Source organism: Castor canadensis, chromosome 16, assembly GCF_047511655.1.
Source record: "Castor canadensis chromosome 16, mCasCan1.hap1v2, whole genome shotgun sequence".
In the NCBI taxonomy this organism is placed as follows: domain Eukaryota; kingdom Metazoa; phylum Chordata; class Mammalia; order Rodentia; family Castoridae; genus Castor; species Castor canadensis.
In genome coordinates this window covers 20684351-20698668 of record NC_133401.1, presented here as the reverse complement: position 1 = coordinate 20698668, position 14318 = coordinate 20684351, and the positions used below count along the sequence as shown (strand labels likewise).

General features: G+C 55.9%; 1 protein-coding gene across 2 annotated transcripts; it reads right to left on the bottom strand.

Annotated features, from left to right (window-relative positions):
• Positions 1–3831: 3831 nt before the first annotated feature.
• On the bottom strand, positions 3832–12257 carry Cyth2 (cytohesin 2). Of its 2 annotated transcripts, none has more exons than XM_020158071.2 (12): positions 12036–12257; positions 11127–11274; positions 10944–11010; positions 10068–10186; positions 9281–9361; positions 8250–8362; positions 7995–8143; positions 7513–7624; positions 4621–4697; positions 4458–4529; positions 4224–4378; positions 3832–4094 (listed from the first exon to the last, which is right to left on the bottom strand). In XM_020158071.2, exons 1-12 carry the CDS (start codon positions 12052–12054, stop codon positions 4007–4009), a joined length of 1200 nt encoding a protein of 399 aa, XP_020013660.1. In that variant the 5' UTR covers positions 12055–12257; the 3' UTR covers positions 3832–4006. The 2 variants fall into 2 exon arrangements, with proteins under 2 accessions (XP_020013660.1, XP_073913993.1); XM_074057892.1 differs by lacking the exon at positions 12036–12257 and adding an exon at positions 11573–11791.
• Between the last annotated feature and the right edge of the window lie 2061 nt (positions 12258–14318).

Below are 14318 nucleotides of genomic sequence, written 5' to 3'. Positions count from 1 at the left end.
ACCACGTGCCAAACGGGAGGCCCCGGTCCCCCTCCTCCAAGTCCCCCGGATGGCTCCCCCGATCCCTCGGACCCCCTCGGTGCCACATGAGGCAGGAAGCCCCTTGCCCTCCCTGGAGAGCCTCCTTCTTGGACCTGAACTGAACTCTTTTGGGCCTGGAGCCCTCGGCACAGTGGAGGTTCCTCACCCACTCCTGGCCCCACGCGGGTCGCAGGCTTTGGGGACTTGGACCCCCCATCTTGCGTCTCCCCTGCCCTCCCAGCCTGGCCCCTGGAGGGGCCTCCAGTTCAAACCTTCGCGTGGCATTTTCACATTATTTAAAAAAGACAAAAACGACTTTTTTGGAGGAAAGTGGGCCTGTGTGTGTTTGGGGAGGTGGGCCACCAAGATGACACCCATGCCCTAGGGACAGGATGCTTTCTTTTCTTTGTGACCCTTCTGACCTGACCCTTCAACAGGCGACAAGGAGCTGGGGAAGGGGCAGCTGTGTCTGGTTCCCACAAGTGACCGGTGGTGGGAACTGAATGCTGTCTTGGTGAGGGCGGGGGGTGTCAGGTGGGTGACAGCTCCAAGGTGATCAGCTGAGGTCCACATTGGACCACCACAGCATCCAGTGCCTCTCAGATCCCCACCAAGGTCAGGGTTGACCTCCATGCCCTCAGTGGCCCTGCCTCAGTTTACCCATAATTCCATGTGATCCCTCCATTCAACCTCACCCTATCCCTTTGCACATGACCCTGGGCTCCCCAGATTCCCTGCCCAGTGGGTCTCTGCCCTGGGTTTGCTTGTCTCCATCCGGGGCTTCTCCGCAGCCTCCTGCTCCCTGTGGAATTCTGTCTGCTTCCTTGTCTGGGTTCTGCCCCGTGGATCATGGAGACTCAAGCATAGGAATTAAGGTGAGAGGGGCATTAGGGCCACGTGCAAATCCTCCAGGCTAGGGGACAGAGAGGGAGAGGGAACAGGTTCCCCATTCACCATTCTGTTTGCTCCTGCACATGTGCTAAGTCAGCCTGAGGCCCACTGCAGGGGGACACACAACTCCAGCACAGAGGGTACCCTGGTCTGAGGGAGGAGGGCTGGGCCTGGACCCCTGGGTCTGAGGGAGGAGGGCGGGGGTCTGGACCCCTGGGTCTGAGGGAGGAGCTTGGGGCTCAATCATGGGATCTGGAGAACAGATGTATCAGTTTCACTAGCGCTAACGTAACAAAGTACCTCAAATTCGGTGGCTTTACCACAGAAATTTAGTGCCCTTGGGAGGCTAGAAGGCCAAGATTGGCCTGGAGGTATGACTCAAGCAGTAGAGCACCTGCATTGCAAATGCAAAGCCCTGAGTTCAAACCCCAGTCCCACTAGAACAAAACCAAATAGAAGGCCCGTTTTCTTGTGAACACTGCAAGGGAAAATGTGTTCTATGTGTTTCCAAACCTGCCTTCTGATGGTTTGCTGATTTTTTAAGTACCTTTATTCCATTTGCTTTTTCTCTTTCCTATCTTTCTTCTTTTTCTAGTACCTAAACCCCTTCTTTTTAAATTAAAAAAAAAATTTTTTTTTGCAGGACTGAGTTTTGAACTCAGGGCTTTGCACTTACAAAGCAGGGGCTCTTCTGCTTCAGCCACACCTCCAGTCCACTTACCTGTGGTTATTTTGGAGATGGGATCTCCCCAACTATTTGCCTGGGCTAATCTCAAACCTCGATCCTCCTGATCTCAGCCTCCCAAGTAGCTGGGATTACAGGCGTGAGTTACTGATGCCTGGCTTTACATTTTTTAAAATTAACATACGTGAATAATGCGAAGGGATTGCACTGTGGTAATGCTGCAGGTGCGTAGTGTACTATGAACAAGCTCACCCTTCCACTATATTCCTATTCCTATGACCCGCACCCCCTTGTGCTGGTGACCTTTGGCCTTTCTCTGTTCTTAGGTCCTTCACCCCAGCTCTGCCTTGATTTCCGTCTGTCCTTTTGACCAAGCCTGCCCCTCTAGAAGGACACCAGTGATGCTGGATCGGGGCCCTCTCTAATGACCTCATCTTAACTAATTTTATTTGTGGTAGCCAGTTTTCTAAGTATGATCACATTCTGACGCTAGGGACTTTACGTTTGGAAGGAGGGGCAATTAAATGTGTAAAAAGGGGATTGGGGACTTTGGGATCCTAGGTGAAGAGGAAGCTGGCACCCAGAATCTCAATACTTGGCAGAAGAGGGATCAGGGCAAAGGGAAGGACAATTTTGAGGTGACAGTGGTCTGGTTTGAATGTTCTACGGGCTTCTCTTGCTTAATTTGCCCCAAACAGACTTGCTGACCCCTCCAAAAGACATCCCTTTGGACCACTCAGTCAATGGCATTGCCCCTCAGTTGCCCAGCCTTCACCCAGTCCAGGTGACATCTTGTCCGGAGCCTGTGACTTCGGTGCCATCTCTCCACCTCTGCGGCCATGGTCCCCACCTGCCTGTGTCCCTCTCCTGACATCATCCTGCTCCCCATCGCCCCTCTGTCCTGTCCCCACGGCCCTGGGGATACCCACCTTCCCGAGACCCCTTTCCCAGGACTTCTGAGTGAACGACTCTGCTTCCCTGGGAACTTCATTTCTCACCAACCCCGGGGCGAAGCAGGCGGGCCTCTTTCCCAACCTCCACAGAGCACGAGACATAGCAAAGGTAAACCCCACAGCCCAGCCTTGAGAAACTACAGCTCCCAGGAGGCTCTGCGGCAGGCGGGAGCCGCGCAGCTTGCCCGGAGCGGTGGTCCGACGCTCTTGGCTACCGGCCGCACCCTTAATTGCGGCAGTGCTGCCATCGCACCAACAGGGGCTCCCCATGCAAGGTTTTCTGGGGTCTAAGACGCAGCCAAGGCTCAGACGTCACCAATGCTCTGCCAGCGCACCTTATAACCTGGAGTTCAGCTTGGTCAGGACGCCCGAGAAACTACAACTCCCGGCAGTCCACCGGGCAGCAAGCCCTACATCCTGAAGCATGCCGGGAGTTGTAGTTGCTCCAGCAACCAGCTCACAGTTTCACAGCTCACACCTGTAATCCCAGCAGTCCTGAGACTTTAAGGCAGAGTGAAGAATTCCAGGACTACATAAACAAGTTCGGGAAGCCTGAACTTAAGAGAGGTGGTCTTTAAGGAAAAACAAAAACACTTCTAAACTGCAAAGGCGGACATGGGAGTGACATCCGACCCGCAAGCATCGGAGTACACAGAGGACAGTCAATTCTGGACTTACGGCTACCGAACACCAAGAGTCACCTTCAAGGGGGCAGGCAGCACACTTGTGAGACTGTCACATGCCCGGGGAAGATACTGAAGACACATGTCAGCCCTTTGATACAAAATGTCACCAAGGGAGGCTGAACGTCTGGTGTGGGAGAAGCCTGGCTCCAAAGCACTGGCTCATAGTGCCTCCAAGGCCCCCAAAAGCTGCCCCACAGAGCCCCACGGTGCCAGCTCATACCCCTCAGAAGACCTGATGACTACACAGCTCTGGCTCCAGGTATCCAGGCCAGCCTCCCCCTCCTCGGGGCGCCCCCTCCCTGAGCAGGTCTTTATTGCCCTCCAGCTCCAGCCTCTCTTGCTCACAGCCCCTCAAAACCATAGGCCCCAGCAGGTGGCACATCTAGATGTACAGCACATCTAGAATGAATGCTGTATCCCAACTCTAAACACCACCCCAAGGGCATCAGCCAGTTTCAACCCAACCCTTACCCCCATCACCTGTGAGCTACCCACATTTCGCCACTGTCGGGTCCTGACTTGACGTGAGTCAAGTGGATGGAACAGAGAGAGCATCCCAATTGCCACCCCAAGAAATGAGGGGTCTACAGGCGCGAGACGTTAAATAATTAATAAGATTACCAACAGTGTGTTAATTACAAACAGGGAGAGGAGCCGGAGGAGTGGACTTTCCAAGCGGGGACCCAGGATCCACAGCCCCAGGGCCCAGGGGTCCGGCCACCCGGGCAGGCGGGGCAGCTCCAAAATAAATAATGGACTCAGGATGGGGGTCAGGGCTGCTCCTGCTTCTTCTTCACGGAAATCCGCTTCTTCCTCGCTGCCAGCATCTCATAGAATGGGTCCACACTCACGGCTGCCCTGAAGAGAGCGAGGGTCCAGGATGAGGGTGGAGGAGTGAGACCCCAGCCCTCCTCCCTGGGAGCCAGGGGTCCAGGCCCAGCCTCCTCCCCCAGAGCAGGTTGGACCCTGCCCCTGGGCGCCGCTCACTGGATGGACTTGATCCACTCCTCCTTCTCCTCCTGCGTGGGTGCGGAGATCCGGTAGACCATGTGGTTGCCCTCCACCACGCGGCCGTCCGCCTCCGTCTTGCAGGCCTTGATGAGCTGCCCCTTGTTATTGGGGATGTAGAGCTCGAAGCAGTTCTGCGGGCGAAAAGGACCGCGGGTGAGAGGGGACCGCAGATAAGAGGTGGTGGGCGTGGGCAGGCCTGGCGCATCTTACTGGTTTCCGGGGATCGTCCACCTCACGGATGCTCAGATTCTCCAGTGGGATGATTCCTCGGGGCTCCTTGTCCTGCAGAAGCAAGGCGGAGGGCGCTCAGGCGTTGTGGTCATCCCGGGGGCAGGGCCCCCACAACCCCTGGCCACACGCACCCCGCACTCACCGTGGTGTACTCGAAGTAGTAGAGGCAGTTGTCTGTGAGGATGAACCAGCGCCGCTTCCATGTCTTCACCCGACCCCCTGCAACGGAAGGGGCGGGAGGGGGCCGGGCTCAGCGGTGGGACAGGGCTGGGGGGGGAGGGGGGGAATGCGGAACAGAGCAGGAAAGGTAGGGCTGTCAGGGTCTAGTGCAAAGACAGCGCATGGGAAGACAGACGAACAGGGAGAGGCTGTGTGGGCCCCAGGAATCGGTCCACCCCCAGCACCGGGCCCTCACTGTCTAAGCCGTCAGCCCAAGCCCCCTCCCTGTGGGTCGAGGCAGGGCTGCCCCCTCCCCAGGCCTGCTGTGGGGGCGAGGCCGGCCGTGTACCTACCTCCTGGGGCAGACAGCGAGAAAGCAGGCGGGACCAGGTGCGGAAGGGAAGGCAGAATGGGGGGCCCCCAAGAGCCGCAGCGACAGAAATAGGATGGGGAGGGCAGGATGTAGCGCGGGGCGGGACAGATAGACACAGCAAGACAAATAGGCAGAGAGAGGGAGGGAGAGAGAGGAAGAAAACCAGTTACATCCACATGGGGGAGGGATGGCCACAGCCTCTCCCTGCTGGGGAGGCCCAGGACCCCTAGCCCAGCTGCAGCCAGGAGCACCTGGCCACCAAGATCAGCTGCCCCCGCCCCCAGGGTGCATCCTCGGTCTAACCACGAGGGTCCTCTGTGGCAATGACAGCCATCTCTGACCCCTAGGCCCCCATTCCCAATCTGAGGTAGGCCACTGTGGGGCCTCATTTCAGATCTCCGCTCCAGCACAGGCTTGCTGCGTAACCTCAGGACGCTCCCTTGCCCTCTCTGGACCCCAGCCTGCAGACTCACTTGGGCCTACCCCATCCTGAAGCAAAATGAGCTGCTCCTGGCTTCCTTGGAGCCCAGAGGATGAACTAGAGACAGTCACAAATAAGGGCTTTCAGAAGCCATCAAGGTGAGGACCAACAGATCTGTCTAGCAGCTGAGGGCCGGGACTGGGCCTCAGATTCCCCAGTTGGGGGATGGAAGAAGTCCTGTTAGCAGAAGCAGCTCTGAGGGCTGTTACTGGTGAAGCTGCCATCTTGCTCCTCTTGGCCCAGCGACACCATTCCTTTCTGGGGGATCTACACTGCACCAGCCCTGCCTGAATCCTGGATCCTGTGTAGGTGCCCTGACTGGGTGCTGGCTGGCAAGGGTGATGTGTGCTGGACACATGCCCCCAACCCTTTTGAAATACATTTTTATATTTTTTTCGGTGCTGGAGTTTGAACTCAGGGCCTACACCTTGAGCCACTCGACCAGCCCATGTACTTTGTTTTTGAAGCAGGGTGTCGCTACGTGGCTCAGACTGACCACAAACTCGAAATCCTCCTGCTTCCACCTCCCAAGTGCTGAGATTACAGTGTGTACCACCGAGCCCATCTGCAACGTGTACTTCTGCAGTTACTATGCCACCAGAATACTTGCTTTAACAGCACAATTCTGAGCCAAGAGCTGGTGGCTCAAGCCTGTAATCCTAGCTACTTGGGAATCTGAGATCGGGAGGATCCTGGTTTGAGGCCAGCCCAGGCAAATAGTTCATGAGACCCCCTTTCCAAAATAACCAGAGCAAAAAATGGACTGGAGGTGTGGCCCAAACTGCAAAATGCCTGTAGGTGCAAAGCCCTGAGTTCAAACCCCAGTCTCACATTTAAAAACAAAACAAAACAAAACACAGTTTTGTACAGTGTGGCCCCACGTCCACAGGGAAGCCCCCACCCCCTCCCCGCTGCCCAGGGCCAGAAGTGTCACCACTGGCTGGTTGGTCACTCCCCAGAGCTGTGTGCTACCAACGGTCCAGTAAAACCACATCTAGTCACACAGCCCGAGGGTTCGACCCAGGCCTTGGCCTCCGAGAGCTTTAAATAAGATGACTGACAGTCATCCTGCCACCAGCAGCCTGGGGCCTGGCCACAGGGCTCTCACAGTGTCCAGGTAGGTCATGCAGCTAGGACTGAGAACAACTCTACCGGTCACAACAATTGCTCTCTGGCCGTGGACGAGCCTGATGTGCGGTACTATGTGCTGCAGTGAGGACTACCCACCTCTCCCTATTCCTCCCAGCTGGGAACTCTGGATTCATTTAAGCCAGCTGGGTTGCTCCCTCCCCAGTCAGGAGCAGATCCCACCATGGGAGAAGTCCTCTCCCATGTGAAGGCTCTACTTGGGCCAGAGGAGAACAGGACACAGACATGGGGAACAGCCAGTGCCCTGCTGGCTGCATGACAAGGCAATCAACTGTGGGGCAGACCAAGCCCTGCAGAGCACTCCAGGATCCTGTGTGTGACCCCAGGCCACACACAGCTAAGGGAGGGAGTAGCTCCCAGGGGCTCAGGGTTGGCTGCTTTATTATTGTTTTTGGCAGGACTGGGGTTTGAACTCAAGGCTTCATGCTTGCAAAGAAGCCACTCTACCCCTTGAGCCACACCTCTAATCCATTTTGCTCTGGTTATTTTGGAGATGAAGGTTTCATGAACCATTTGCCAGGGCTGGGCTGGAACTTCAATCCTCCTGATCTCAACCTTTCAAGTGGCTAGGATTAGAGCTGTCAGCCACTGATGCCAGCCTCTTTAGCTGCAGGAGAACTTCAGGAGGAACACATTCACACATGGCCTGAGCTGCCTGCTTTCCCAGCATTCTCAGTGCTGATGTGGCGATCAGGGACTGGCACCCAGAAGGCTCTACTGACGGGGAAGAGAAATGTTGGGAAGCTCTTGTTTTGAGCCCCATATTTCATATGTGGAAACTAAGGTTCAGAGAGGTCTAACCACTTGCCTCAGGTCACACAGCACTACCTTCCCCCTGCAAAGATGACCTGAGGAGTCAGCAGGGGACGTACCCAGCTTAAGGAGCCAGCCCTCCCGGTCCGGGTTGAAGAAGGTGTGGGTCAGATCGTTCCCATCATCCTCAGGAATCTTGAAGGGCTCATTTCGGATGCTGTCATAAAGGTTCTAAGGGACAGAGGAGGGCAAGTCAGTGATTCCCGACTCTGGGGCCCTTCTGGGGCTACTAGGGGCAGGAGACCACAAGCAGGGCAACCCACCATGGGAGGCAGAGGAAGGAGCCCCAGGGAGAAGGGAGGGGATATACGTAGGGTTGAGAGTTGCATGAGTCAGTTAGGATGCATGGAAACAGGCAGACTGAGACAGCAGAGCAAGACCCTGTAAGATCTGAGAAAGAAAGAAGCCAAGCAATGAGGGCCAGGACCTGAGAGGGACAGACAGACAAAGCACAGCCATGGCAGGCACACTGTTGGAGGGAGACACTGGGGCCCAGAGCAGGAAGCAGGAAGGGGCGATGGGGAGGGGGTGGTGGCCTGACCCTGAGCAGCTCCTCAGGCAGGTCCCCGCCCTCGTTGATGCCGCGGTTCATGGCCACAAAACGCTCCAGGCCTGGCTTGTCTCTGACATTAGGATTGTGAAGGCTGGTGTTCAGCATGATCACGGCAAAGGAGAGCACGTAGCATGTGTCTGCACAACAACACGACACAGGTGATGCCTGCTGCAGCCCGGCCCTCCACAGGCCCAGGGGTCCAGGCCCCAGCCCTCCTCCCTCAGACCTGGGGGTCAGACCCACCTGTGGACTGGAAAACCCCAGGGTTGCACAGACAGTATCGCTGAGCGAAGGCCTCCATCATCCGGTCAATTTTCTGGGCCTCTCCAGGGAGGCGAAAGCTCCACAGAAACTGCCTGGTGGGATCACGAGTGGCGTTAGGCTGGGAGAGCCCCTCCTCCCCTCTGTCAGTCAGGAATTGGCCAGTCACAAGTGCAGACCTTCTCACCTCAGCAGCTCACTGGGTGTGGTCTGACCAACAAGCACTCAGGAGGCTTTTGGGATCTATAGAGAAACAGCCTCTTTTTTTCCTGCTAAGATTATTAACTAGGACTAGTAGTAGCCAGAAGCTTCGGTTATCAGGTAAGAGTGTCTTTGAGAACAATGCCACCATAATGGCAACCACGAAGAGAAAGAGAAAGCTAAGTTTTTCACTTCATTTGGGCACCTTAATCACATTTATGCCTGAAGAAAATGCTATCTGCCAACGCTTTCTTTTTTCTTTTTTTTGGTGGTACTAGAATTTGAACTCAGGGCCTTGTGCCTGCTAGGCAAGGGCTCTACCACTATATCACTTGAGCCACGCCTACAGCCCTTCTTTACTTTAGTTATTTTTGAGGCAGGCTCCTGCCTAATCTGGCCTGGACCACGATGCTATTTTTTTGCTCACAGCATCACTGAGATGACAGGTGCTTATCACTGCAACCAACTTTTTTCCATTGAGATGGGGTCTCAAAAACTTTTTGCCTGGGTTGGCTTAGAACCATGACCTTCCTAATCTCAGCTTCTTGTGTAACTTAAGATGATGACATGTGGACGCCACTGCACCCAGCTACTGGTTGACATGGGTTCTCTCAAACTTTTTGCCCAAGTGGCCTGAAAGTGCAATCCTCCTGATCTTGGCCTCCTGAGTAGCTGGGATTACAGGTGTGAGCCACTGGTGCCAAGCTACATGAAGCAATCAATTCCTTGGTGTAAGGAGGATCTATGGAGAACAGAGACCCTTCCTGTGTTGAGTCAGGTCTGTGACTCACAACTAATAAAGTCCCCCTCACCTGAGGGCCTGCACCAGATTGAGGTCGGTAAACTCGTGGAGGTCCACAAAAGCATGCAGCACTGCCAGGTTCAGCTCTTCCCTGGGGAGAGGAACAAAGTCACACACCAGAAGGGGTCTGGGAAGGGGGAGGCAAGGCCCATGGATGACTGTGCCTCATCTTGTGTGCGAGTGGGTGAAACTTTGGCATTGCCACAGGCTGAGTTTGGGAGTGGGGACATTACGCTCTTGGAAGACCTTGGCAACCCTGCTTTGCTGGACTTGTGAACCACTGAGAGAACTGCACACAAGCAGGCCACCTGCTGCCACCTTCCAATGTTCCCCACAGTCCCTGGATATTCAGACCTATCCCCATATCACCCACAGAGGCTTTCTACATACTCAAATGTCCATAAATCACTATGACCCCAGATATCCCCAAAGACCTGAGGTCTGGACCCAAGCCACTAAACTTCCAAACTGCCAGACACCCATGAACGCCCCAGTTCCCTGGATAGCTGCCAGTGGCTCCCACACTTCCCAGACTGCCCACAGCCTGTCCTCACACAATGACACTCACAGACGTGCCCACTGCCCCCAGACGTAATGAGGAGGCCCCCACCTCCTGGACGTCTGCAGAAAGTCCCTTCACCCCCAGATGCTCCTGGACTCCTCAACCCAAGCCAGTCCATTCCATCACGGCTGAGTGGGGACCTGGTCTAACAGGACCTCTCATGGAGAGGTTTCGGGGTTGTTCGATCTGGGAACTACCAGTGTCAAGGCACAGGGATAGGGTCCAACAAGCTCACCTCTCCCCCAGGTAGTCCCCGATGGCAGTCTTGTTCAGTCCCTCGCCCTTGTACAGGAAGCGGGCTATCTCCTCTGGTGTGTTCTGCAGAAGTTCATTCTCCACCAAGAACTGGATCCCCTGATGGGTGAGGGCAGGTCTCAGTACAAAGGACCAGAAAGCCACTGCTCCTGTGCCTCCCTGGGGACCTCAGAATCTCAACCCACCCCACTCTCAACCTGGCAGGGCCAAGCTTCATTCTCAGCTTTTTTTTTGGAGGAGTTTGAACTCAGAGCTTTGCACTTTTGAGGCTTGAGCCCACTTTAAGCCCCATTCTCAGCTTCTCACAGCTCCCAAAGTATCATATCTCCTACCTCCTTGCCAGTTTCCTGTGCCCCTGCCTAGTTAATTCCTGCGCCCAGAACAGGGTCCAGCGTTCAACAAATGTTTGTTGAATGACTGAACAAACGACAACTGCTTCAGGTAAAAATAAAGAAGGAAACTGTTAGTAGGTGGCAGTCTGTCAAGGGCTGTGAACACGGGAGTCCCAGACTCTGGGACCTGGAACCTTCTCTGCCTCTCCCTGTGCCAGAAAAACCTCTCTATTATAGGCACATCTTGCTCTGGACTATGGTGCCTATGTGTTACCTTTGTCTCAGGAATCCCTGAGGGTAGGGCAGGGTTTAATTTTCTGAGTTCCTAGAATTGTTTAGCACAGGGTCAGGTCCCTCTGGAGAACTCAGCCAATGGGTGCCCACTTGGCTACTGAACTCAGAAGTTGGGGTCCAGTCTGTTAGTCTACAGTGTACCAGTACCCATCCCACTTCTGGAACCTGGAGGGACAAGACCCTCTGCCTGGATGTCTGCCTGGCTGACTCAACCCTGTGGCCACAAGCACCTTCTTGGGGTCCATGTTGAATTTCTTCCTGCCCATTGCCATCTTCCGGTTCCGCTGCAAGGTCTTACTGCAAGGGGCAGAGATCAGGATGAGGGTGAGGGGTCAAGGGTCAATGCCTGGACATCCTGGGTCTGGCCAAGCCCTATGCCCCCTCTTCCCCCAGCTCCCTGCCCCAGTCCTCACCTGCCCTCATTGGCCTCCAGACCCTCCACCTCGCTCATGGCTTCACTCAGCTCCTCCCGCAGGCGCTGGATCTCCACCAACAGCTCCTGCTTCCTCCGCCGGATGTTCTCCAGCTCCATCCGCTCCTCCGGAGTCAGGTCCGGGGGCTCTGGGGGTCGGGGCCAGGGTTTAGAAAAATCGGTTCTGGGGGTTGGGGATTCCTGAAATCTAGGGGAGAAAGGGTCTGGGGCAGGAAGGGAATAGGATCTCCCATCTCTGTTGGAAGAAGGGGCTGGGGGGCCTGGATTCCTTCAATACAGATGAAGAAGGGCTGGGACGAAAGATCCTGTTGGATTAGGAGAGGACTTGGGATCCGGACTGCTGAATCTGGGGGAACCAGGGGAACTCAGATCCCGAGCGTTTAGGGGAAGTAAAGGGTTGGAAGTCTGAACTTCGCGGTCCATTACTTGGAAGGGGGCTGAGGCCTTGGTTTTCTGGCTCCATTACTGAGGAGGTAGCTGAGGCCCTGGGCGTCGGGACGCCTGGGTCCACGCGAAGTAACTATGGCAGAGGAAGCTGACGTCCTCTTGGAAGAGTTGGGAAGGGGGACGCGGTACCGGAGGCCCCGGCCTCGCCCCCCGGCAGCGCTGGGCTCGCCCGGCCCCTCCGGCGGGAATGGTTCCGCCCCGGCCTCGCCTCCATCCCGGCCCCTCCCGCCGCCACCGGAAACAGGCTCGGCCCAAACAATGGCCCGGAACGCCCCGCTTTCGGGCCCCGCCGGAAGCCTGTCCTGCGTCGCACAAAAGCGAGGCGACGATGGGGCCGAAGGGCTCCGCGCGACGCGGGCCGGGAAAGGATGTTCGTGGCGGAACGCGCGGGGGGGAAAACGCTCCATCTGCTCGCAGCCGGTCCCGCCCCTTCCCGACCTACCATAGACACCGTCCTCCATGGCGGCTAGGAAGGCCCGCGGGGAGTCCGGGGCGGTCCCAGCGGTCGGGCCTGGATCCGCGTTGGCCCGCGGGCTCGGGTGAGCCCGCTCAAACGCCCCGGGAGCCACCGCCGCCTCCTCAGCGCCAGTCCTCAGCGCTGAAAAGACTCTCCTTTCACTGCCCAACCGCCCGGCCACTAGGAACCGCCCCTCCTTTTGACACCGTCCAATCCACTACGGGTCTCCTCCTTTGCTCCGCCTCTGGCCCTGAAGGATCGTTTCCAGGACCAATAGACACACAAGAAACAGATGCAGCAATGTCCGGCTGGAGGTAGACGGCCTATAGGACCAATCGGAGTGCGGGCAGGACCCCAGGTACCGCCCCCGAAACAAAAGAAAACCCATGGCAGACTTGTCCTCCAATGAGAAACCTCAGAACACAGTTGGAAAGGGGTGGACTATGCAGTGCAGCGAGGACTGCGCCTGCGCAAGGGGTCTGTGGCCTAGGCTTGGTCAACCTAGGCCTAACTTTAGTAACTCGTTGCTAGGGGAGGTACTTTGTTAGTCTTGTTGCTACGGGTGGGGCCTCAACTGTGGGTTGTTTCCGTGAGCCACACCTCCAAGCTGGCCACGCTGGCTTTTGACCGCAGCGGTTGCCATGCAACCGGGAGCCGCATTGGGTTTTTGTTTTTTGGGTTTTTTTTTTGGCCTCCCTTCTCCCGGTACATCCCTTTCCTCTCAGCCCCTACTATCTCCACATCCTTTCCTTAACCAACTAAGTCTTCCCCAGACACCTCTTTAGAGTCACGGGATGGTGAAATGAATATTCTTTCTTCCAAATACTTTGCTATTTGGGATTTTTTTTTTTTTAGGGAGGTTGGTACTAGGGTTTGAACTCAAGACCTGGCGTTTGCGAGGCAGGCGCTCTATCACTTGAGCTACTATGCTATTTGGTACCTGTCGTTGAGAATGGGACAATAAGGGAAAGCCATACACAGTGAAAGCCCAGGCCCCGCCTTCCTCCTCTCAAGCTCCTACCCTCTTAAACTCCTCCCCTTAGTTTAGCATTCTCCTGACTCCTCTCTTTCCCAAACATCCTCTCCTAAATTAGCCCTCCCTTCCTTCGGCGTCTTTCCATCTGTGATCCCTTCTCTTAATGTCTCTCTAGCTCCCCTCATTTCAGTCCTCCCCTTCCCTACCTGTCCCACTCTTGCCCTTCCGCTCCTTCCTTCTCTCAGTCCTCCCATTTCTGAGGTCCTTCCTCTTTCCCTGCTTCTCCTTTCCCTTCTTCCCCCGCCCCCACTTTGGTGGTACGGGATTTTAACTCAGAACTTTGTGCTTCCTAGGCAGGTGCTCTACCACCTGAACCACCCCTCCAGCCCTCCTTCCCCTTCTTTACAGGCACAGCATGTGCAGGGATCTATCTGGGATGAGGGACTGGGGCACACTTGTAAAAACGCCGGCCCCATGATGAGGGCAAAAATGGTGTGTGAGCCTCGTCCTCATTTGCCGTCCCTGGGCTGTGCAGGTGGGGATGGATTGAGGGCCAGAACCTGGTTAAGCCTTTGGATTAGACACGGAGCCTCCTAATCCCTTCACTGACCTTTAAGAGGTGATGCCCTCCACAGTAGAGCCCCACACTGGGCCAGCCCTGCCTCCACTGTCCCCTCTTTCCAAACGGAACTGCCCCTCCACCCCAACTCTGCATCTTTCCCCACCCACATATCTCCAAGGTCCCCATTCCTGCACCAGACACTGAACTGGGAGGCCAGCCAGCTAATTAATTCCATCCGGTTATTACTTGGGGATTCTGAAGGATAAAGAGAGACGGGGAAGCCAGAAGAGGGGACTTGGGTTGATGCCCAATGACAACGCCTGCACTCTGTCGGGAACACCGGTGGGAACACATCCTTCTCCTTCTGGCACAGACTTGCTCTGCAGCTGGCTCCCAGCCTGCTGGGCACTTAGGTGGATGGCCACATGGGCGGAGGTCAGGCCCAAGGTCCATGTCTCATAAGCACACTCACGCCCACCAAGGCTCTGAGGTCTTTAATCTGGGGATAGGTCTCCCTGCAAAACACCCACTTTCCCCACAGTGAGAAGACCCCAGATGTCCAGAGCTACCTCCTACTTCTCCACCCCCCGACACTGGCCCACAGCCACAGCCACTGCCTTCACTGTTGGCCCTGTGATTGGGACAATCAAGATCACAGCCAAGCAAGAAGATCATCCCCAATCCTAGCCACTCCTGAAGGCCATGTGTTCCAGCACCCTGGCGTGTGGGG